The sequence below is a fragment of the Periophthalmus magnuspinnatus genome, chromosome 11 (genome assembly GCF_009829125.3).
Source record: "Periophthalmus magnuspinnatus isolate fPerMag1 chromosome 11, fPerMag1.2.pri, whole genome shotgun sequence".
NCBI classification, from domain to species: domain Eukaryota; kingdom Metazoa; phylum Chordata; class Actinopteri; order Gobiiformes; family Gobiidae; genus Periophthalmus; species Periophthalmus magnuspinnatus.
In genome coordinates this window covers 8136014-8159255 of record NC_047136.2, presented here as the reverse complement: position 1 = coordinate 8159255, position 23242 = coordinate 8136014, and the positions used below count along the sequence as shown (strand labels likewise).

Sequence of the window (23242 nt, the reverse complement as noted above, 5' to 3'; positions counted from 1 at the left end):
CGACGTTTATTACGCGGGTTTGACGCTCCTCGCGCTCCTTGGTGCAGATGAAAATAAAAGCGAGAGGCGGACACATTCCTCCACAGTTCACTCCCAATCCACCACCAGAAGAAGATGGACTGTAGCGACGAAGTGCAGAGCGTGCCCGAGGAGCCCACCTCTCAGATGGAGCTCAAGAAGGGAATGTCCATATTTATTGATGTAAGTAAACTGGCTTACAAAAATACACAAATTATTAGGCATGCATTAAAATCATATTAGTATAACAGACACAACACAGTCAAAAATACTTCTACCAGCCTGTATACTTGCTACTGTTCATATGCATGTTTATATTTGTTTTTAATCTTTAGTAGGTAATTCATTTCACAAGTGTTATTTGGTTTTGTATGTTGTATTAAGCCAATTCTAATTAATTATCTGGACAAGTCTGACCTTTCAGTTTGGTGCGTGTGTGAAGACCTATCAACCAGTGGTCCTTCATTTATGTCAACGCCTTAAAATGGCTTATCAGTTTGACAGAAGATGTAATTAAAGTCTCATTTAGTGGCTTATGGTGTCAAAAACAAATATTAGTCATACTGCAATTCTGCTTTATGTGGGTACTTATTTCTCAATGTCTCCAAAGCACATTTCTTAAGATAAATTAATAAGACCTAAAAATCATCTATCATTTATTCAACATGATGAGATTTTAAATATTTAAAATTACATCACCAGCTAATGATTATGACCCTATACTGTGCTGTAGTTAGTTCTGCCACTGCTCAAGTCCTGTCTCTGTGCTTTCTGCAGTGTCTCATTTTTTGTTTGTCAAAGAAAGCCTGATTTATTCAGGCTGTGATCTTGAGCAGGTGGCTCTGAGATTTCAGCACCACTCTTATTTAGATGAATTGTCTTGGTCTATTCTTCTGTACGCTCAGACTCTGCACCAAGAAACAAACGTATTTAGGCTGTGCTTTGTGGTGACTCATTTGAATAATATAATTATATTTGGACCATCACAGTTATTGATACAGTAGATTTATCTTTACTATTTTTTGTATATGTCCCATCCCCAGCCTTGTGTAAAACCTATACACAAAAACCTCAGACAAAGACAAAGAAAGAAAAATATTGTTGCATTAAAGGTGCATCATGTACCTTTTCTGATGGAGGTCTGCCATCTATTTGTCTCCATGGAGATGTTGGTGTCTTTGGAATGTTTGATTTTATGACATTAAACTTATCTGTCTTGCATTTATTCAATTACAGTTGTTATTATTGCTCAAATTATCTTAACAAATTAACTAAACACATTATAATGGTCACTTTTTTGCTGTTCTGGTTTAAAGCTAGGGATGCCCCTTTTGTGCGCTTTTAACTCTGGACCAAAGTATTAAATATGAAACGACACCTTGACACATGAAGAGACGCTTTGATGATGTGACATAGTTTTTATGACTATGCTTATTTATTTTATTTATTTTTATTTTACCTTTATTTTACCAGGTAGGTCGGTTGAGAACCAATTCTCATTTTCAACGACGACCTTGTGTTTGCTTTGTCTTTGCAGATATTACGGAGAGCTGACAAAAACGGTAACGATCCATAGAACTGTACAGTATTGAAATTTTGGTCTTCAATTAACAAATGTGAATAATTTTAATTTATAAAGATATTTGCTTTGGACTTAATAGTAAAAACTAAAATAAATCATGCCAATATCAGCAATAAGTTAGGTTTATAAACAGAAACAAAACTAACTAACGGAAATCCATCTTCATAACCATGATTTGACTAGTTCAGGATAAAACTTGGGCAAAACCAGTAGGCCTCTTAAACTGGAACTGAACCAGGACTGAACTGGTAGTCCACAGATGCATGTTTTGACAGTGCATATTTGGCTTGCTTTGTTACAGAAATTGCATTTGCCAATTGTGCTACGTTATCAACATGTTGTCCAGTCCTGCTCCACTCCCATCCTCTTGTCTCCTCATCAGTCTTTGAGTTCATCAGAGATAGTTCCTCACTTTATGAATTCAGATCTCGAAGCTTTTGGCTGATGCTCTTGTCAGTTTCCATGGCAACAGAACACTGACCAGGCCCAAAGGGGTTCAGATGCAGAACGCTAATGAACAAAACCTCAAGGATTTATGCACTGTTCAACACCCGACATCAGGGAGCTAACCAGCTACTTTTTCTAAATCCTAAATGTGTTAAGTCCACTATTCAGACTCTTTTACTTCATACTGTGCCAGTTTTGTGGGAGCATGGCAGGACTAAGAAATTAGTTAATTTATTACAACTGAAAAGATGTTTCATAAATGAAATGAAAACTTCTTATAACTTAAAATTATCTAGATTAAATACATTTTTCAGCTTGGCAAAACCAAGCCATGGTGGGTCAAATGCCAGTGCACTTTGTAAGTAATTGTGACAAGCAGTGGTTCTGTGGTGAAAAACATGGATTATGAAACATCCCCCAATATAAATGACAGTAGCTCAGTCGGAGTGTTTGTCCTCTGATCCGAAGCTTGGTGGTTTGAATCCTGCTCGACATAAACATCATTGGTAGAGCAGTCAGATCCACTGACCCACAAGTTGGCCATCTCCCAGAGATGAATGTTGTCATTGTGTCCTTGGGCAAGACACTTAACCCACCTCACCCCCAGTGTCTGCGTACACTGATGTATGAAAGTGTGTGTTAATGGGTGAGTGGTTCCTTAATGTAAAGTGCTTTAAGTGCCTTGAAGGTGGAAAAGTGTTACATAATAATGTGACTATTTACCATAAATGAGAATTGGCATAAAATAGGTTGATTAATCCTAAGGATGTGTAGCCTGTCCCTTAATGTATTCTTTACACTGTATGCACCATTCAATTGGCAAGAAGGGATTTCTATTGAATGATGTGGCATATAAGATCAAAGTATAGCGCAGCAGCTTTAGATTCTGCACTCCTTTGCCAGTCCCATATGTTTAATGGGTTTTTTTTCTAGTCTAATCAAAACAGGAGTCATGTAATTTTGGAACATATGGCTATTCACATAATACTGGCTTTGTTTACATCATATTTTAGTTTATTTTAGAGCTTAGATTTTTTAAGCTATAATCTTGTCTTTCTTTACTATCTGTGCATCATCAGCCTCATATGTAAAGGGCCTTACCTCCTGTACCACTGCTGTTTGTTGCTACACTGAGCTGCACTGACATCTCGTCGGTGCATTTGTACTGTGTCCCCAGACGATGGGAAGCTCTCTTTTGATGAGTTCAAAGCCTATTTCTCTGATGGGGTCCTGACAGCAGACGAGCTGAAGGAGCTCTTCCACACCATCGACACGCACAACACAGAGTAAGTCATTTATTTAGGACTCAAGGCACAAGCAACAAATACCTGTTGCCTTCATAGCAACCAGTACATATTAGGGATTATTTTTATGATAATGAGATATTTAAACTTGTTTTATACATTTTTTTTAAATTTAGGAATAGCAAATCCATAAAGAATAGTTGGCCAGTTTGTTGTTCCAGTTCCAAGCCTGTATGAGGGTCAAGGCCTATTTATGTCAATTTGTGATGTATAATTGAACTAAGCAACTTTTCTGGTGGAGGTTTTGCTGCCAGCTTGCCTCTCTAAAGATTGAGAAGTTTAATGCCATACTGTGGGTCATTCTAAACAAAGCAATAACTTCTCCATGGAGGCAGATGAAATATTATTGCTTCCATTGCTTCCAGTCCTATACTTCTGAAGCTTGTAGTGAGGAAATATTTCTTTAGTGCGTTCTCTTGTTTGAGGACCTAACCTCCGCATTACCTCCTGATCCTCACAGCTCTAAGTGATTTCTCCTGTTTTGATTCATTGATCGCTCCCACACTGGACTACAGTGACGTACAGCTGGAGATGATGTAGAGATGCCAACCAGACCACTACATCCTAGTTCTATAGTTCAGTAATGTCCCGTATTTTTGTTGATATTTTTAACATAGCCCCATAGAAAGAAAGGAGGTGTGATATCTGGTGAACATGGTGAATGTAGCCATTTCTTAGGGTTTTATTCAAAAGGATGCCTCTTTAATCCTGATGCCTGAAAATACAAAAAGCATTTGGATTAAAAACTTGTATAATCACAGAGTACAATAGAACAAATCTAATTAATATATCTTAATTGCCTTTGTAATTGCATTTTATGAATTCTATAAATTGTAAAGAGACTTCATGGACACCCTGTACTAGTTGCTTATACTAAAAAATGACTATTTTTAACCTTTACAGTGACAAGCATTGATCTGAATTTGTTTTATTTTACAGCAATGTGGACACAGATGAACTCTGCGGTAAGTTAAAAAAAACATTTATCCCATTGGGCATTTCACAACAGATAAAGTTGTAAATATTTGATTTGTCCTAACTCTGCCCCCCTCCTACCTGTTCTGACACATGTGTTGCTCCATTTGCACCACACACCCACAGCCCTGTCAAAGCAGTTCAACTCAAAGTGCACGTTTTCTTTTTTTGTCTTTGTTCTTTGCAGAGTATTTCTCCCAACACCTTGGTGAATATGAGAATGTCCTCGCTGCTTTAGAAGACCTGAATATGTCGATACTGAAGGCCATGGACAAAACAAAGAAGGTACGTCACATCTGGTTTAGTCATCTCTCTACAAACAGCTCAGACAGGGCGCTCATAAAACAACATGGGTGAAAACGACAACCTGAGAAGAAGAGAAACATTTTGAGCGTGACCTGGGGATATCAGTGACTTTTATCGCTCACTGGCTTGGGAAATAATTTGACTAATTTTAGCCAGTCCATGGAGCCTTTCTTTCTATTCCCTATAAATAGCTTTATCTTTGAAAACCATAAACCCCAAAAATACTCACCAAATAATGTATTTTTTTTCTTTTTATTACTCTTTTCATCCTTCTTTCAACAAAATATGACTTTACTGTAATTTGAAGTACCTTAATATAAAGGATGCACTGTAACATTTTTGAATGTGGGGGCCATCTCCATGGAGATGTTTTTGCTTTCCTTGAAAATGTATAATATGTCATTGAACATATCTATTTTACATTTATTCAAGTACAGATTTTTTTTATTACCAAAATTGCCCTTAAACGACTACAAGCAAGATTATCTTTCACTATATACGAACTATAACTTGGACTGTTGGTGTTGCCTGCTTGTCTGTTTGTCTGTCTGTTTAATGCCACACTGTGGAACATTTCAAGTAAAGCAATAACATTTCCATGGAGACAAAGTATATACACCTGTAAAGTTTCTCAACTTTTACTTTCATGAGCAAATATAGTACAATATTATTTGCTGTATTAGTAATAATATTAATAACTACTCCTAAAACTAAAAGCTGTATCATCACAAAGCTGAAGTAAAAGCCAAAAGTTAAATCTGTCAACTGCACAACAAAGTTGTTGGAAAGACAATCTTTCCTTAAACAGGAATGGGGCTTTAGACATCATCTATCTCTGATTTATAATCCCATCCTCAGATCCAAAGCAAATAAAGAAAACAAAAAGAAAAATATGGCTAGTCAGGATGGCAATAGCACCATTGAGAATGTAAGCACCGTGGTATGAATATGCTAATTATGACTCAGGCACAGTGCACACTTAGTGTAGCTCAATACACCTAGCCTATATACAGAAACTGTAAACAACAGTAGTTTCCAGTTTCAGTGTAGTTAGCTCCTCCCTAACTACATATAGAGGCACTGTCCACCAGCAATCTGACCAGAACTGAAGAAGCGGCTTGGATGAGCCTTTTTGTCCAGTTGAGAAATTTTACTTTGGCTTTTATTATGAATCAGACCTGGATGACTGAGGGATTACACAGACATCACAAAAATAGTTGTTAAAGAGACTTGAAAAGGCTGTCTTGATTTGGCAAAAAGAAAACTGTGACCAGCTGAACATTTGTGAATCTTTCAGTTCATTGTTCAAATTGGAGCCGTTTGTAAAAAACAACAGCACCTCTCTTTTAAGTGTTATCCCTGAGACATTTGTTCAAAACTTGGGAAGTTCATTGTTCTATCTATCTATCTATCTACTGATCTATCAAGTCATAATATAGTAATATAGGTGCAAATTGAAATGGTGTAAATAGAAAGCAACCAGTTTCTCCTGGTAAAGGTCCATATTCAAAGGGTATCTGGGTGAACATGGTTAAAATTCCTATTCTGTTATAAAAGCCTACTGATTGACGTTGAATTCAGAGCATCCATCAGACGCCTCATGTGGTGCTTGTAATGATAATCATGGGATATGTTTGATTTACTCACAGTGTGACCTGGTCTACACACAGCACATATCTCCCAGCATGCACCTCTGCTTCTCAGCGTGTGGCTTTAGACTTTACATTAGTTCTTTAGAGAGCAATAGAGAGCACAGAGGCATGAGCCAGGCCATATTCATTCTACTAATGAAACTTCAATGTGTTGTCTTGCATCTCTGTTTGATGAAGGTGATTGCGGGTGCTTTCAGTGCCTCTGCATACTAACAAGACCTGCGTCCCTGTAGACATCAAACAGAGGAGGGTGAGAACCTGCATGTTGATCCCTGTTGCAGGATCACTGGGGTTGGGTCTCAGTTGGTTGTATCCCACAGCACAGCCTTACTAGCTGCTCCTTCAGAAGCTGTGTGGGAGTTGAGGTGTTCATTTGTCAGGGCTAGAGTCTTTATGAGCGAAAAGTAATTGAATTCAGCCTTGCTTCTGTAATCAAACAGACAAAGAACCATAACTCAAACCACAAAATCAGTGGCCATTTCTTGAGGGCATATAATGGGTCAAAAATGTAAAAGGGCATAATGGACTTAAATGAATGCAGGAGGATGGACATTATAGTGTGAGATGTCATCTTTTCTCTATAAACACCTCTAAAGAGTTGACCTTAAGAGCACAAAATCAGCCGTGGTTTCCTTGCAAACAGAAACATAGCCGACAGATTTTTTTCAGTCCCTCTGCAATCCTTCAGAGAGCCCAATGTGCAGCAGGCTGTTATGAGGTGTGAAAATGAAATTGCACCTCAAATCACTTTTCTGCTCTCCAGGAGCGCGACTGGGACGGAAAGACAGGGCAGAAACAGAGACGTGAATAAAATGGCAGTTAAAGCAGACCTATTCTGCAAAATCAACTTTTCAGAGCTTTTAACCATGTTATAGTTGTTTCTTCTTCTCATTTACCATCTCAAAGTTGTTTTTTGGAGTAATTCATGTTTGAGCAATCTTCAATTACTTTTTTTCAAAATGCCATATTGTTGATCAATCCCCATTTTCACTGACACCGTCACATGGTCACTGCTCTGTACTTATTTAGTTCTCCAGTTTTATTTTGTCAGTGATATGCATGTGATTCGGCAGCGTCGCATAGTCATTTTGGTACAAATGAAAAAAAAAAAAATCTTCTAATCGCTAACATAATCTGCAGCTATCCGTAAGAAAGGCCGACAGCCACACAGCTTTTTGTTGTGATGACATTTACTGCGGCATCAGCTCGCAATGAGCACCTCAGTTTTCTAATGCAGAAGTCAGCGGAATTGTTTCTTTCATTAAGTTGGTTTAGATGAATATTTAAAATGTGTAAATTATAACATCATTTTCCACAGTTGTCGTAGATTATAACAATAGGGCAATAGGTTTTCTTTAAAATGAAGCTATTTTTTTTTCCTATTCATGTTGTTGGAGCTCCTAAATGCTACATCACTGTGACAGCACAATTGAGGTGTAATGGAGCGACGCAATAACTTTCAAATTGATTTACCTTTTTGTCATCACATGCTTTCAGGCCCAAATTATACTTAATTAGGAGCATGCGATGCCTCTGTGATTCCACAATGAGTCAGGGGATCAAGGAGCATAGAAACGGGTGCTGTGCTGCGCGTGTCGGGTACAGCAGTTGCCATATTAGTCACAAGTCATCTGTATTGAGCTGTGGATGTATTTGAGTGGGTTAGCACACGTGGGAGGTGCTCTTTTTCTATGGAGTTGAACATGCGCTGCTTCAGACATTGTTATACATGTGAGGGGGAGCCAAAAGATAGACACGCTCATATTTCTGACAAAACTATTTACGGCGCTCGCTCATAAACACGACGCCCACAGCTTTTATCCATGGCGCTGCATGTCCCAGGTGCATCTCACTGTGAGGCTACTGCTGCACATGTGCAAGGGGCTAAACAATGTGATCAGCCACTTAGGTTTGTGTGGCTTTGCTGCAATAGTCAACAACAGCTTCAGAGTCAAACCATAGCTGTACTTAAAAACTGCTGCAAATCAGATTTTATTATTTCATGTATTACTCTTTTAACCTTATACTATTAATTTCAGCATAATGTTACATGCAACATTTAGGGCTTCATCCATTCAAGATTGAAATTGTTAATCGCTATGGCAATGGTCCTACTTTTTCATCATTCCAAAACGCATCAATAGTTTGGTTCAAAAATGTTTATTTTTTTTAAAGATTCCATTCAATTTTATTTATGTATTACATCAAGCTCCGTGTTGCATTGCCCATTGGATAGTTGATAGTCGAATAAGGATCAGCGCTTGTATCCTCGGGTTTCAGAGCCATAGAAATTGACATTCAAAAGTAAATATTCTACCTTTTGAGTGGTCAAAAGTCCTAAAAATGTCCCCAATAAACAGGAAGCTGAAACCCATGAATAATTTTTCCGTTCAGCTTCTTCACAGCAAACCAGCTGCCTCATTTATACTGTTATTTGGATTTTTTTATACAGCATTTTATTTATTTATTTCACTTAGGCTCATTTGAACGGCTTGTCAGTACTTTTTACGCATAGTTTTTACCATAATTTCTCCTGTATGACAGAGTGCATTCATCTGTAAAAACATACGTCCACCTCACTGCTTTTTCAATAGCACTTTTTTCTTTATTCAGCGTGAATGTCCAGTATTTAGCTACAAAAGAACCCCAGCTGTGTGCTTAGCTATTTGAAGTGATGCATACAGACACACACACAGTAACCAAAGAGGGACCAATCACAGGAGGTAATCTATGCTCCATGTGAGACAGACCAATGACCTTTACCAGTCTAGCCCAGGCGTTCTCCCACTCATGTAAACGCAGGTGTGTAGCCAGAGCATGAGAATGTCACTGAATAAAACAATACAACCACAGGGGAACGGCGCTTTTAAAACACAACTGCTGACATTTATCGCACTTTATTCTTAAGGTAAACAAACTGGGAACTGTTAACAATCGCCTCTTAGAACAAGCTATCCGGGCATGCAGTTATATTGGAAAGGGCAAAAGTGTGTATACATGTGCTTTGTAGTTCGAAGAAGCTGGAGAGGTTTGACAATCTGAAAATCAAAGCATCCTTCTGTGTTTTTGATCGTAACTACAAAAATCACTCTATTTTGTACCACTTTTACATAGCCAGGCTTCCATATTGATGGATTAGTCATACCCTAATTTAAGTTATATTATAGCTTCCTTTGTCATTGTAAGTGTGGGGGAATAGGTATGAGTCCAGATAAATCTTTTTCCTTCACTTCTGATTAGATCCAAAACAACATCAAGCACTCACCACCAGGCCACAGCAAACAAGACCTCTAACAGTATTATTAGGCTTGGTGCTTATGCATTAGCTTCTGGCAACACCAGGCCTCCACTGTGAGTCATGTATGAATATGTACCATTTGATTCAGTGAGTTGTTGTGAGCATGTTTTAGATGAAGTGTCACTGATTTCACATCTAAGCACTGGAACACCACATGCTGAAATGTTTGGGGACAGACTGGTGGTATTTTTGTCTTTCCTTGACTTTGGGGAGAAGAAAGAACATATAAATCAACAGGGAGAAAACAAGAGACTCATTTTCTTGTGTTATTTTTATTCAACCCTCATGTAGTGTCACATTACTATCATTTCTAAATGATAACTTGATTTGGTACCAAGGAAAAAGTTTATACGAAACAGACATGATTACAGATTTTGATACCACAGTGTTAATAAAACACATGTTTCTAGACAATAGCTTGTAATTTAAACCAAAATAAGTAAATACTTTTCTTTAATATTACCATCTGGCTCTTTACTAGTTCTGGTAAATTTGTGTGTATTGTGTATTTCTTTCAGCACTCATACTTGTTCAAATGAGCATCTAGTTTTGATTGTTTCAATTAGAATCTGGCCAAACTACCCAAATTACTAAAGTATTTTTTAGCGTTTTACCATTAACCTCAGCTTTGTCTAGTCCAAATACACTGTCTGGCCAAAAAAAAGCCAAACAAAAAAAATGTCACTCACTCTAATATTTCGTTGGACCGCCTTTAGCTTTAATTACAGCATGCATTCACTGTTCCGGTAAGCTTCTGCAATGGCACAAGATTTATTTCCATTAAGTGTTGCATTAATTTTCCCCCAAGATCTTGCATTGATGATGGTCGAGTCTGACCGCTGCACAAAGCCTTCTCCAGCTCATCCCAAAGATTCTCAATGGGGTTAAGGTCTGGATTCTGTGGTGGAGAATCCATGTGTGAAAATGATGTCTCATGCTCCCTACTCTTTCACAATTTGAGCCCGATGAATCTTGGCATTGTCATCTTGGAATATGCCCGTGTCATCAAGGAAGGTTATTCTATTGCTGGAATAACCTGGTCATTCAGTATATTCAGGTGTCAGCTGACCTCATTCTTTGAGCACAGACTGTGGCTAAACCTAGACCTGACCAACTGGAGGAGGCTCGTACCTATTTGCTTAGTTAAATCCAGTTTGGTTTTTTTTGGCCAGACAGTGTATATAAAAACCCTAAAATAGGACTGAGAACTACATCACACACATATTAACAGACATGACATTGACAGCATACATTTGGAAAATAAGCAGGACAGTTAATGAAAAGTGTCACTGTCTTGATTCTGAGATGTCTTTCAGCCTATAGAAATTCCCCTTTATTTCACTGATTATTGGGAGTGAATGATATAATTAGTTTCAGTGTGGATCTCTGACAATCGTATTCTTACACTTGTGCAATGATCACAATGCACGGTGCCACAAAACACTGTTACTCCCCTACCCATTGTATTGTTCTGTGTAATTTATTTTTAAATCATTTTACTCTAACAATACCCAAATCTCTGAAAATCATTTGTGTCAAACTTTCCTATTTGTGTTTCTGAGGATCAAAACATGTTTCCCTCTCTTGACACTGATGACTGATGTTGTAATAATTAGCAGAATAATTGACTGACTTGTCTGTTCACAGCTTACATTTCTCTCACCCCTTTTTCCTCCCACTCGCCCCCTGCCCCCTCTGAATGACAGGACTATCAGGAGTCCACCCACCTGGAGCAGTTTGTGACCCGCTTCTTGCTCAAAGAAACGACCAATCAGCTTCACTCGCTCCAGAGTTCGCTCGAGTGCGCTATGGAAACCACTGCCGAACAGACTCGACAGGAGAAGTAAGTGTGCTGTGTTTGATATAGGGATGGAGTACAAAGGAGCAATGGCATTATAATTACATGGTTTTATTAATTACAGCTGGGGTATATCAGTCTTGTCAGCCTATTGCCCACATTTGACGCTCTAATCTGCAACACATCACTGCAATTTTTCACATATGACTCATACAAATGTTATGTTATATTTCATGGTCGTCTATATTTGTGGAGGAACAAGCTTCGGACACAAATTACTGTTGAACAAAATAAGAACAGAATAGTTTTTATGCCAAAGCAAGGTGTTTTTCACATCCTTAGCTAGGTTGGGTATTTCTGTATGGAGTTTTCATGTTTTTCCTGTGTGTTTCTCAACGGTGCAATGTTTCAAGTGTATGGCATTTGCTTGTCCCCACGAAGATGTTGCTTGGCGTGAAAAGTTTAAGTATGACATTAAACTTCTACTTGGAGCAAAGCAGGTGACGCTGCCCATCACTGTATTCTCTATGAAAAAGTGGGTTGGCTGTCACTGTCTATTAGAAGAGAGGGGATACTTCAAAAGGCTAGTCCTGAGCCTGTATAAGGTTAAGGACCAGCCGCACCAAAACTGAGACAGGAAAGAGGCTTTTAGCTGTTTTGTGTCACAAAAATAGAACGCACTCCAAGGAAAAAAACAAAACTGGATTCTTTGGTGACATAATCGCAATTTAACAATCTGGTAACAAACTTTTATACACAAAGCTGCATCTATTTTTAATGTTTTATGTGGACGTGTATACTTGTTTGTTTTTCTGCTTGTACTGTATTTTAATCGGGGTGCCAATGAAAAAGACAGCCCAAGTGCTCTCATTGGTATCCCCTGTATAAATAAAGATAAAGAAAGAAAGTTACAGGTCAGAACTGTGGGAATGTACGTTTATATTTAGCCAAAAATATGCACCGGTAATTGAATAAAGCAAGCTAGATGGCAAAACAATAACATTTCTGTAGAACCAAACAGGTGGTGAACTCCCTTCCACAGAACTTATAAACATGCATCTTTAAGTCGAACAATATGATTAGAGTATTTCTTTACGTTTAAACTGTGAATTGTGACCACATGGGAAACTAAATAAAATGTACTTTAGTGTCTTCACATCTAGTCTAACATGGCTCATATATTGTGTTGTTTTTCTGTGGGGGAGATTTGCCGCGTTTTGAATCGTAGAGATCAGGCTGCAGCCTCTCAAGTGCTAGCTTCATTACTACATGACTCTTTTAACCGTATTTCTCTCCACAACATTTAAGAACACGTTTCTCTGACGTTTCTGTGACGTATGTACAGACTCTCCTCTCCTCTGAGGTATAATTACAGGTTAAATAGTGAAGCAGGCCCCTGAGGATGCAATCAGGTTTGGTTATGTGTAAACAAGTTATTATTAGCCAGCGACATGTTAGTGTAGAGTTAACATTGCACAATGGTTCAGTGCTCTTGTTTAGACATTGGGGACTTGTTTTGACACTGAATTTGAGGTCTCTAACTGATACATTTGTTAAGAAGTACTTGCATTTGCATTTTAGGTCCAATTGAAAGTTGTATATTGGTGTTGGCAGTACACAAAGCATCCACATATTTACTTATTAAACTGTTGTTCTGAAGTACCCCATAAAACAACAGGTCCATTAACTTCCTGTTTTGTTGTTCTTGTCCTCCTCTGGACAAATAGAAAGTGACAGAAAATTGACTTAAATAATTCAGCTTTTCTGCCTCCTCTCTCTCTTTTCCCACTCTTGTTTCTGCAAAGTGCCACTGTCCCCTTTTCCCATCGCACCATATTTTCCTCATCATTTTGAGAAGCAACACTCAACTCATTCCCCCACGGATCTGAATACAATCTCCCGAAAACACCCTCTTTTCCCTGGTGGTTTATAAATAGCTTTCTGTGGTCATTTCCCATGTGTCTCCAATGGTATTTATGGACACTGTATAACTTATGCATTGTGCCCTGGGTCGCTACTGCCGAATCGGGGAAGGCTGATCATCTGTCACCAATCACAGCCCATTTTAGCAATTAGGGAAAGAGGCGGCCGAGAGGGATGCCACTACTTCCTCCTCCAGACTTCAAGTATGCTGACAGATTGAACACAGCAAGTGAATTAATTATAATGTACTTACAGCGGTACTTAATATCTGCTGCAGGATAAGCAGGGACATATATTGCAGATTTTGTTGGTGTATTCAACAAGCAGTCTGTGCAGTAGAAATCAATGCCATTACAACTAGGGTATAGGGATGTCAAGTGTTTTGTTTTGTTTTTTATCCCTGTGTTTATCTCACATTAAAGGCTTCCAGTGGCCAGAGGAGAGTTTGCTGTCATGGTAATGCTAAATACATCTAGCATGATAACAGTGCACTTCCTGATGATCAAAGAATAAAACATGGCATAGTGGAATAAGGGACAGTGGAATGGACTCAAACAGGACAGCCATAACACTCTCCTAACACTCTCATAACACGTTAATAAAAAAGCCAAATTACTGAGGAACAAAAACCTACACTATTAATCGTGTTTATATTAAGACTGTAGAATCATTAATTATTATAGGGAATTAAACTAAATGTGTATAATGTAGTGACAGATAATACGTTTGCTAGAAACAAGCACACACACAGATGTGCTTCAGATGTAAATGTAAAACGAAGAAGCATTGCAGTTGCTCCATTGTATTGTGTTCACCTGAATGTCTCTGAACTCCCCGGGGTCTCCTCAAATCTCAGGTCTTCTCACTCTGACAGCAGCCGGTCTGGTCTAACCTCTGCACCCGCCCCAAAATGGCATTACATTCACTTCAACCCGGCACAATATTCAACAGCTCTTGAGTTCAGATTCTATTCATCTGTGCAGAACTCAACTATTTTCTGAGTTATAACACAATCTAAAATAGAGCTGTCCACAATATTCTTGAGTCTTTAAGCTTTCGCTGTGTCAGTTTGGCAGATGTTTCCTAGTTCCAGTCTGCATTTACATCTAAAGCAATTGGACCAAGTAAAAACACATTTAAAAACGACACAGCTGATGTTCACTGTTATATTATTCATGGACAAGCTGTGAGAGCCCTAATTAGGTTAGATTTAGAAACAGTGGCATAATTAACAAGACAAATGGCCTCATAGTGAATGCTGTTTGTGAAGACAGGGCCCGGTGAAGCCTGAGGCACTGTCCATCCAGTGGTCGGGACGCCGCTCTAATCGAAGACTCCAGAGGAACAGCAGTCTGTCACCCAACAACCCACTCCTCAGCCTCGTCAACTCAGGTCTGTCAGATTTATTCATTTATTAGATTTTTTCCGGAAGGGGGGGCTTTTTGGGTCACTTCACTGCAATTAAACCACCATTTAACTTGAACCTACCTGCTCTTTATCAGGATTGGGACTGGCACAAAAAGTACATAGCCTATACAAAGTATGGCTGGACTGAATGTATTGGTATATAGTAATAACAGCTTGTAAGTCACAGTTCTTATTTCTATCTGAAAGACAAAAATATGGCCATATGCAGTAACATTTGATATTTAATAGTGCTGTTATTTCATCTTATTGGTTTAAAAACAAACTTGTAAGAACAACATTATTATACATACAAATTTAAAAAGACGCTACTCTCAATTTCTATTTTTTTTAACTAAGATTCATTGAAACGTTTCTATTAAGTATAGCCTCTATTATGCAACTTAAATAGGTTTTTAAAGCACCTCTAAAATGCTAAACAAACAGACTATCTTTTGCATTGCATAGTTAACGTAGAACTGTTTTTGTCAACATATTCTGTAGTCTTGTGTTGTTGTTTCCCTTCCCCAAAAGGAGTATCGAGCAAGCATGCATCCCGCTGTGTTTCATATTGGTCGATGAGAAAGAGGTGAGTTATATGACAGAGAGAGAGAGAGAGGGTCTAGCACCAGAGAGTGTACTGTCCTTGGGTGTTCCTGTGGCTTTCTTCAGCTTCACTTATCGGTGTGCCGCATCCCAGCTCTGGTTTGGATAAAAAGGCTCTTGATGGGGGACTGATCACGGGCATAAGACGCACAGTAAACAAAAGAGGTGGCATGGAGTGGTGTTAAAATTCTAATATATATTATAATTTGCTTGGAAATTTCCATTGATTTCCATTTTAATATGCAGTATTTTACAGCACTGACTGCCGGAAAGCTAAAAATTGAATGGATAAGAAGGGACAACACATGTATTTTAGTGTTTTGAGGAGGATCATATAGAGGATCATTAGAAAGGATGTTGTCAATCGTTACCTGATAAAAAAAAATAGAGAAGCGGAGATATATATCCTATTAAATTTGCCCCTCCTGTCTTTTCTGCCTGTTCGGTGATGGTTTTAACCCTATGAAGTCTCCAGCAGCAGTTGCTAGGAGATGGACATGCCGCTATCCTTTTCGATTAGGTGTCTCAAAGCTGGCACATTGGCTGAGTCTACATGAGATGAAAGATTGGACTTATTTTAGTTACATCAATGCAATACAAACCCCACAGCAATCAATGAAGCAAAAATGTTTAAAAGATATGGTCAATGAATGTGGCCCCTTTCATCTTTGTTCTCTCCTCTTTCTCTCAATCTGTGTAGGTGTTTTCGACGAGGACAGCCAGTGGATGATCCAGGTCAACAGACTGCAGAAGCTCATTGACCGCTTAGAGAAAAAGGTAAGCATGGCGTCATTCACACAGCAAGAGATTTGACCCAGATCAGATATAAGCAGTTGTAAATGGTGTTTATGGGGCACATGCATATAAAGCACATGCATCTTGGCTGATTATATATATATCAATGATGATGATGAGCCTATATCCTGTACAGAAATCTCAAATTATTGGTAGCTGATCACTATTTGATAAGAAAACATAATTTGAGACCTTAGAAGTAATACATAGAGTAGTGGTAACAAGCCAGAAGAGCTGGAAGTAACTATAAAAGAAGGCGTAGTGGTAATATACAGTGGGAGTATTTATCACATTGTATGGACTAAAATCTGTATGCACACTCACTTTATGGGGACCTGCCTCTGTTATGATGACACAGATCAGATGCCCATTTAAACCCCTTATTATTACATCAACAACATAATTGTTAAACAGACCTATTCTGCAAAATCGACTTTTTAGAGCTTTTAATCATGTTATAGTTGTTTCCCTTTCTCATTTGTCCTCTCATAGTTGTATTTAGAGTGATTTGTTTATGTTTGAATAATGTACATGCATATGTATGTATATGCTCCTGTTTTAAAGACGTCATTGCTCCGATCAAGTGTTTTCACCACCACCAGTATACATCTACTTCTCTGTACTTTGTTCTCTAATTTTATTTTCTTAATCGGTGATACATGTAGGATTTAGCAGCACTATACATTATGAGTAACTATGGTTCAGGGTAGCATTAATCTCCAGGAAATGAATACAAGTCCACGTAATGTCCTCAAAAAGCATGGAAACCCAACATGCACTGTTTTTTTTCCACCACACTGAAAGTTCTTTATAGTATTACATGTGAAAGAATGTATTCAGCACAAGAGGTAGTATTCTAAACATACCTATGGTCTTTCCTGTTTTTATATTTTTAACTCTCTCTCATCGCCATCTGCTCTTTACATATTCACTCTGAAATGAACAACAAATTATAGCTACTTGGATGCTGTACAACATCAACAAATTATTTCAGCCCAACTGCACCTGCCTACGTACCACTCACTGTAATGTTCATATGTGCATGGGAATTCTCAGCTGCTCCAATACTAAATGAGTTTTTTCTACTAAGGCCTTGCACGCTCTCATTAGCCCACATGTTTGATATTAACCTGAGCAGTGAACCAGAAAAAACCTATCTTTTCATTTTCCTCATTTAGTGCCACAATGCATAATAACTACAGCTTAATTAACCACACTAAAGCATGGAGAAAGAGTTAATTTATATAGTTTTGTATATACTTTTAAGGATCCCAGCCCCAGATAAGTGGAAGAAGATCGATGGACTTTTAAGAATGATTCAGACTTTGTAAATATGTCGTAAAGCCAGGTAAATGGGACCAAATAGTGTAGTACTCGGGAAAGGTTGACAGTGTTTACAGATAGTGAATAAAAGTACAATAGTGCAGGTTGATCTGGCGGGGAGCAGGAGGCTGGGTACGGGCGGCGCAACGGGGCTGACAGGGTGGACAGCGCCGGGGCGGGGAGCAGAGCGTGAGCCGAGGTCCGGGAATGGGGAGTGCTGAGGCGGAGACAGGGCGAACAGAGCCAAGACAGAGAGCAGGGTGTGGTGCGGGGTCCAGAAACGTAGAATGCCGGGAACAAGACGAGACAAGACAATACCAGGACTGGAACGAAGCCGGGAGCGCAGGAGCCGGGAGGAACCAGGGAACGGGATCTGAAGAGCAGCATACAAAAAGCCAATGAGCAAGGTAACAGCAAGCAAATACAAAAATAACTAGAACAAGCAAGGTAGTCATGTTGACACGTGGACGATCTGGCACTGAGTGTCTGGTCCTGGCTCCTCTTATCCACGGCAGGTGGCGTTGATTGCGCTGATGAGCTGCAGGTGCGCGCGGGAGGAGCCAGGGCTCAGCCCAGCTCCGGCTCCGGCAGGTGGGGGAGAGAGAGAACAGGGTAGGAGGCAAGACCAGGACCGGAAAGGAAAGTGCGGATCGTGACAAAATACTTAATACTGTAACCTGCTTTGGTCCTATTTTTATATAGCTTTACATCAGGGAAGCACTCAGCGATTCATACACACATTCATACACCAATGTACGCAGACACTGAGGGGTGGGTTAAGTGTCTTGCTCAAGAACACAACAACATCAGCATTCAGCTGTGGGAGCTGGAATCACACTGCCAGCCTGTGGGTCAATGGACAAACTCTTAACCAGCTGAGCTACTGGCTAAGTTCATTCTGTTTCATTTCACAAGTTCATTCTTAATGCACAATAATAGGATGTATCACTCAGATTCTGTGTTAAATATGTGCAGATTGTCACTATTTTGTTAATTAATTCAGCTGAGTCCATACTTTCATTACTAATTTGATCGCCTCTCTTACTTTATATTTCGTGGCATCTGTGCTGTCAGATAAACTGCACTACACTTAAAAGCCTTGCTAGCGTAACTTTAAGTACACACTGTACGTTGAATAAGTCCTGTTACATAATACTTGACTATAGTATGTTTCTCACATTCAAAAGGGCACACAATTTTTTTTTTGCTTAGATACCACTTCTATAAAAGTTAGTATAAATTTTACTGTAAATTCTAGGTACACTAAACAGCCTTGTGTAACTGTATATGTAATGAATAAAAACATAATTTGATGTGTTTTATTACACTGTTTTGACGCTTTTGAGTTATTTTTCTTCTGTGCAGGACATTCGTCTGGAGCCAGTGGAGGAGGAGGTCTTAGACAGCACCAGTAAATCTGTGAGTGTCAGTCAACTTTGTTTTTCTTTTTTTCTTTTTTTTTTATGAATGGCTGTACATAAGTGCTAAGTGGTCACCATAGCAACAGCGTTTTTTATTTTTTTTAAAATTATGAATATTTTGAATTTTCAACGACATCCACCTGTTTATTAAACTGCCATATGAAATTGGCTATTTTAACTGCAGTGGCCAAAGTGTGTTTTTTGCATTATGAAGTACTCTTTTTGCCATTTGTGTAAACCAAATGAGTTAAGTTTGTGGATAAAAAATGTAAAATGTCAAAATTACCTTATGATTTTTTTTTATTCTTTTTAAGCAAAATTGTCTCACATATTACTCTGGCACTGTCACCCATAATTTTAGGATAAATACTGTGGTTGGAGCTGAAGGCGCTGCTGTAGAGATGGCTGTTTGCGATTTTTGTCTTGTTTAATATAGAGACATCACTAGGGAAATCAGGGAGCTAGACGTGAAATGAGATGGCACAAATTAACCCACGCACACAGCCGGGTTCACACAAGCTCCACCAGGTGAACCATTCAGACAGCTCAACAGGGAATAAGAATCATTTTTAAAGTTAATGCTTGCTTCAAAAATCTGTAAACCTCCTACAAATGATATTGGGTTGAAGTCATTCTGCTTACAAGGCAAAAAAAATCCCAAATATTTGTATTAAATAACAAATTATTAAGCAGAAATGATCAAGTCAGCACAGTGAGCTGCAGTATATATGCTTCTGCCTTGTGCTACTAAATGTGTTGAATAAAATTACCCTCTGAAGTATCACTTGAATGAATATGAATGAAACCAGCCGTATCACTGGTATGTGTCATGCCTCATCATCGCTGTATCACTATAAATAAGCCAAGGCTGTGTGTGTTTAAGTCATCATCGGAAAATTATTACTACCACAATGTGCAAAATAATACCAAACATTTTCAAGACTTTGTAAAAAATAAAACAGCAATGTAAACTCTCAAATTAGGGTATAAAGTGGTATTTCTGCATTTTTATGTTTATATTTACAACTCATGTTTTGTGCAATACTTCACCCAAGACATTTCCAAGCACATTTTAACACATTTCTGATGGATTGTCATAATATCATGTGTCATGAGGATAGCAAATCTTCATTTTTGTCAATATCTGAACATCCAGCCCAGCCCTGACAGGGCTATGTGCCTGTCCCCTGAGCTGGTCACAGCAGAGTGTTCTCTGATGGAGAGTCCTGGAGCATCTCTTCACCCTCAGACGCATCATCAACACTCGGCCTGCTGCCTCTGGCCCACGGGCAGAGCACTCGCTCCCGTTTTGCATCAGCAGCCCCGGCCTCCCGCTTCACAAATCCTCTCCAGAGATAGCACAAAATGATTAGCAATTAATTTAGCATCAAAGAAACAAGTGATGCACAATTGTTTCTTTACTATTATGTACTTTTGTCTTTTGCTCAGCTTATTTAAAATATCAACATAAAGTCTGAATAATAGGAAATAATTTCTTATTTTTTCACTGGAAACTGAAGCTTAACAATATTTTGGTTATCTACAATATCATTAGGGCCTAACAACTACAGCGTGTTCATGTCCCTCAGTCTGAACATTCTAGTACTTAAGTGTTCAAATATCTAGAAATTAAAACATGACATTTCCCATAAAACTGCAGTTTTTTTTTTAAATACTTTGACCCAGTTACCAGATTCTGATACGTGATACATTAGAGAAGAACAGGGATAATCATGATCTGGTTTCAGTTTCAAATGCATGTACATTTTCTAGTAAAGGGTCCACCATCTACTCGTCTCCATGGAGATGTTATTGCTTTACCTAGAAAGCTCCACATTATGGCATTGAACTCTGTAATTCTATGAAGACAAGCAGATGAAATCACAAGGTCATGTTATAGATCAGATCTGTACAGACTCAACCTCGCTCACACAAGTTTTTCAATTTTTTTGAGCACTAAAAACAGCTAGAACCGAATAAATGCAAGATAGATAGCTTATTGTCATACTGTAGAACATTCCCTACAAAGCTATAACCTCACCTTGGAGCCAAGCAAGTTCCATAGTGCACCTTTGATTCACGTTTTTGATCTATGCCAGTCTAAATTTGCTATTATGATGTATTACTTACACATATAGACTGTCCTGTGTGTTGTGTGTATGTGTGTCCAGCACATCCTCATCGTGCAGAGGCAGCTGACGGTGCTGGAGGACGAGGTGGAGGAGTTTCGTTTGGCTCTCAGACAGTACGTGGACTGTGCCTGCGCCCAGACTGGGTGCCTACAGTCAGTATAATCTCTGTTTAATTTATTATAAGTCTTTTACCTATTTAATTTGCCTTTTTCTGACATAGTATTTTGACATTTCTGTTTAATTTTGTTTGTTGACCCTTAAGTCTGTGTCTTATTAGCTGTGATTTATTTTTCAAACACAAGCTCAACAAATGAAATGAATATTTGCTCTTTTTTCTCAGTAAACATGTGTTTCTATAAGATCAATAAAAGTCCATTAGCATCTATTGGATTAATGATTAAAGTTTTGTGAAGCATTGTGTAGTGACTCTTGTTTTGTATTTGGCAGCATCGCAGTTCAGCGGCTCGCAGATGAATCACGCTTCATTTTGTATGAATTTTGGGAGCACAACAGCGTCTGGAAGAAGTAAGTATCTCTCTGCTCCATAACTATTATGTCCTCTGTATCCTGATTGGTTCTCCATAATTGATTCCTGTTTCAGTGTTTTGGTAGTTAACAGAGTTTTATTTCCCGACAATTTGCCTCTAATTTAAAATTAATCTAAGTATATAAATTGAATTTCATAGTCTCAAGGAACAGTCAAATAATCAAGGAACAGTCAAATACTTCACTAAATAAACAGCTACTCTTCTGGCAAAAGTAAAATCTAGTTTCTTATGTTAATTTGAATTAATTATTAAGCATCCTTGTTCCAGAGAAAGCTGAATAAATTCTTCATAAAGTTCACAGGTCTCACAGTCTTATAGTGCATTATAGATGAATAATTCCACTGTTTTTGGCTAAATAAGACTGGGGTCTGTACCTGTTGTTTCAGCCACCTCCAGACTAACTACAGTAAAACCTTCCAAAGGGCCAATGTGGACTTTCTGGAGACCCCTGAGACCCTCACCACAATGCTCGTCCCTGGTAAGAACAGTGGCACTTTAAATAAGAAAGTCCTCAAGTGAAAACCTGGAAAAGGCCTATGTAAGTTAGGCAGCCAAAAGTATCAAATGGGAGTAATTAGCACTAATGTTAATCTCCACCACGTCATACAATAATGCACTTCTTTTAGTTTTACATTACATTAGGAGTTTTGGTGCAATATATTGGCTTTGATTACATCTATCAGTTTGTTTTTTGATGTTCCATTGTACCACGTCTAGAACATCTTTTCCCACTGGTGCTGATAAGAAAGTTAAAGCTCTACTGTGTAACCACAAAATAACAAAAGCATGTTTTTCATTTCAGATGTTTTTGTTGCACTGAAAACATAGATGTAGATGGTGCCACCTCCATAAGGTTGCACGATTACTTCAGGGAAAGCCCATTTTGTATCAGACTAAAGTCATCCACAGTTAAAATTGTTCTGATATGATCAGCTTTTGATGCCTTAGTGTCCTTAATATACAAAGAGACACACACTAAACTATTACACGAGTCATTGATTTATGACTCTTCTATTCCCTTTGTTCACAGCCTCATGGTGGGTCCTCAACAACAACTGAGAGGCCGAGCAGACGCGCACACACTAACTGCACACGTGTGAAGTCATGGTGTTTAGTATCTATTCAAAGACCTCCATGTTCCTTCATAGTTTGATGGTTAGTTTAAGTAGACCATGTGTAAGTTTGTTTTACTTGTAGGAGACTAAAAGCAATGAACTCATCAGACAGAGACGGCTCTGGTGACCTTATATCATCTTTGTTGTTTGACGTGTCCTCATTCGGAGCCCAGGGTCGTTCAGGGGAAGTCAAGCGAGTGGTGAATGTGCACGACGCGGTGCATTGTGCGAAAGAGAGACTGAAAGAAGAATGGGGAAAATATTATCAATTGTAGCAGCTCCAGGAAGCTCACTGAGCTAGTATTCTGTTGCTATTGTGTTTTTCTGTCTTATTGGGATTAAATAAAGGGTATTTATTGTTGTCTACACTGTGATCATTTTATTTTAAAAGAAAGCAACATTATGCAGCTCATGCTCTGAGAGAAAATTTGTTGCTATCAGGACATTAGTACTGAAGGAATGCAACAAATTTTAAACATTGTGAATGTCGCCACCTGGTGATCAGTGGTTGTATTTTTTTCCCTCTTGCCATTTACATTTGTATTCACAGTCTTGTAGTGCTTTAGTTACCACTGGTCTAAATTACATACATGAA

At 38.5% G+C, this 23242-nt stretch overlaps 1 protein-coding gene across 1 annotated transcript; it reads left to right on the top strand.

The window, feature by feature from the left end:
• The first annotated feature begins 77 nt into the window (after nt 1-77).
• necab1 (N-terminal EF-hand calcium binding protein 1) lies at nt 78-23013 on the top strand. Its single transcript, XM_033975329.2, has 13 exons — nt 78-201; nt 1556-1580; nt 3225-3333; nt 4291-4316; nt 4514-4611; nt 11289-11425; nt 14574-14695; nt 16014-16090; nt 18797-18850; nt 21024-21136; nt 21432-21509; nt 21919-22010; nt 22563-23013. Exons 1-13 carry the CDS (start codon nt 115-117, stop codon nt 22589-22591), a joined length of 1047 nt encoding a protein of 348 aa, XP_033831220.1. The 5' UTR covers nt 78-114; the 3' UTR covers nt 22592-23013.
• The last annotated feature ends 229 nt before the right edge of the window (nt 23014-23242 follow it).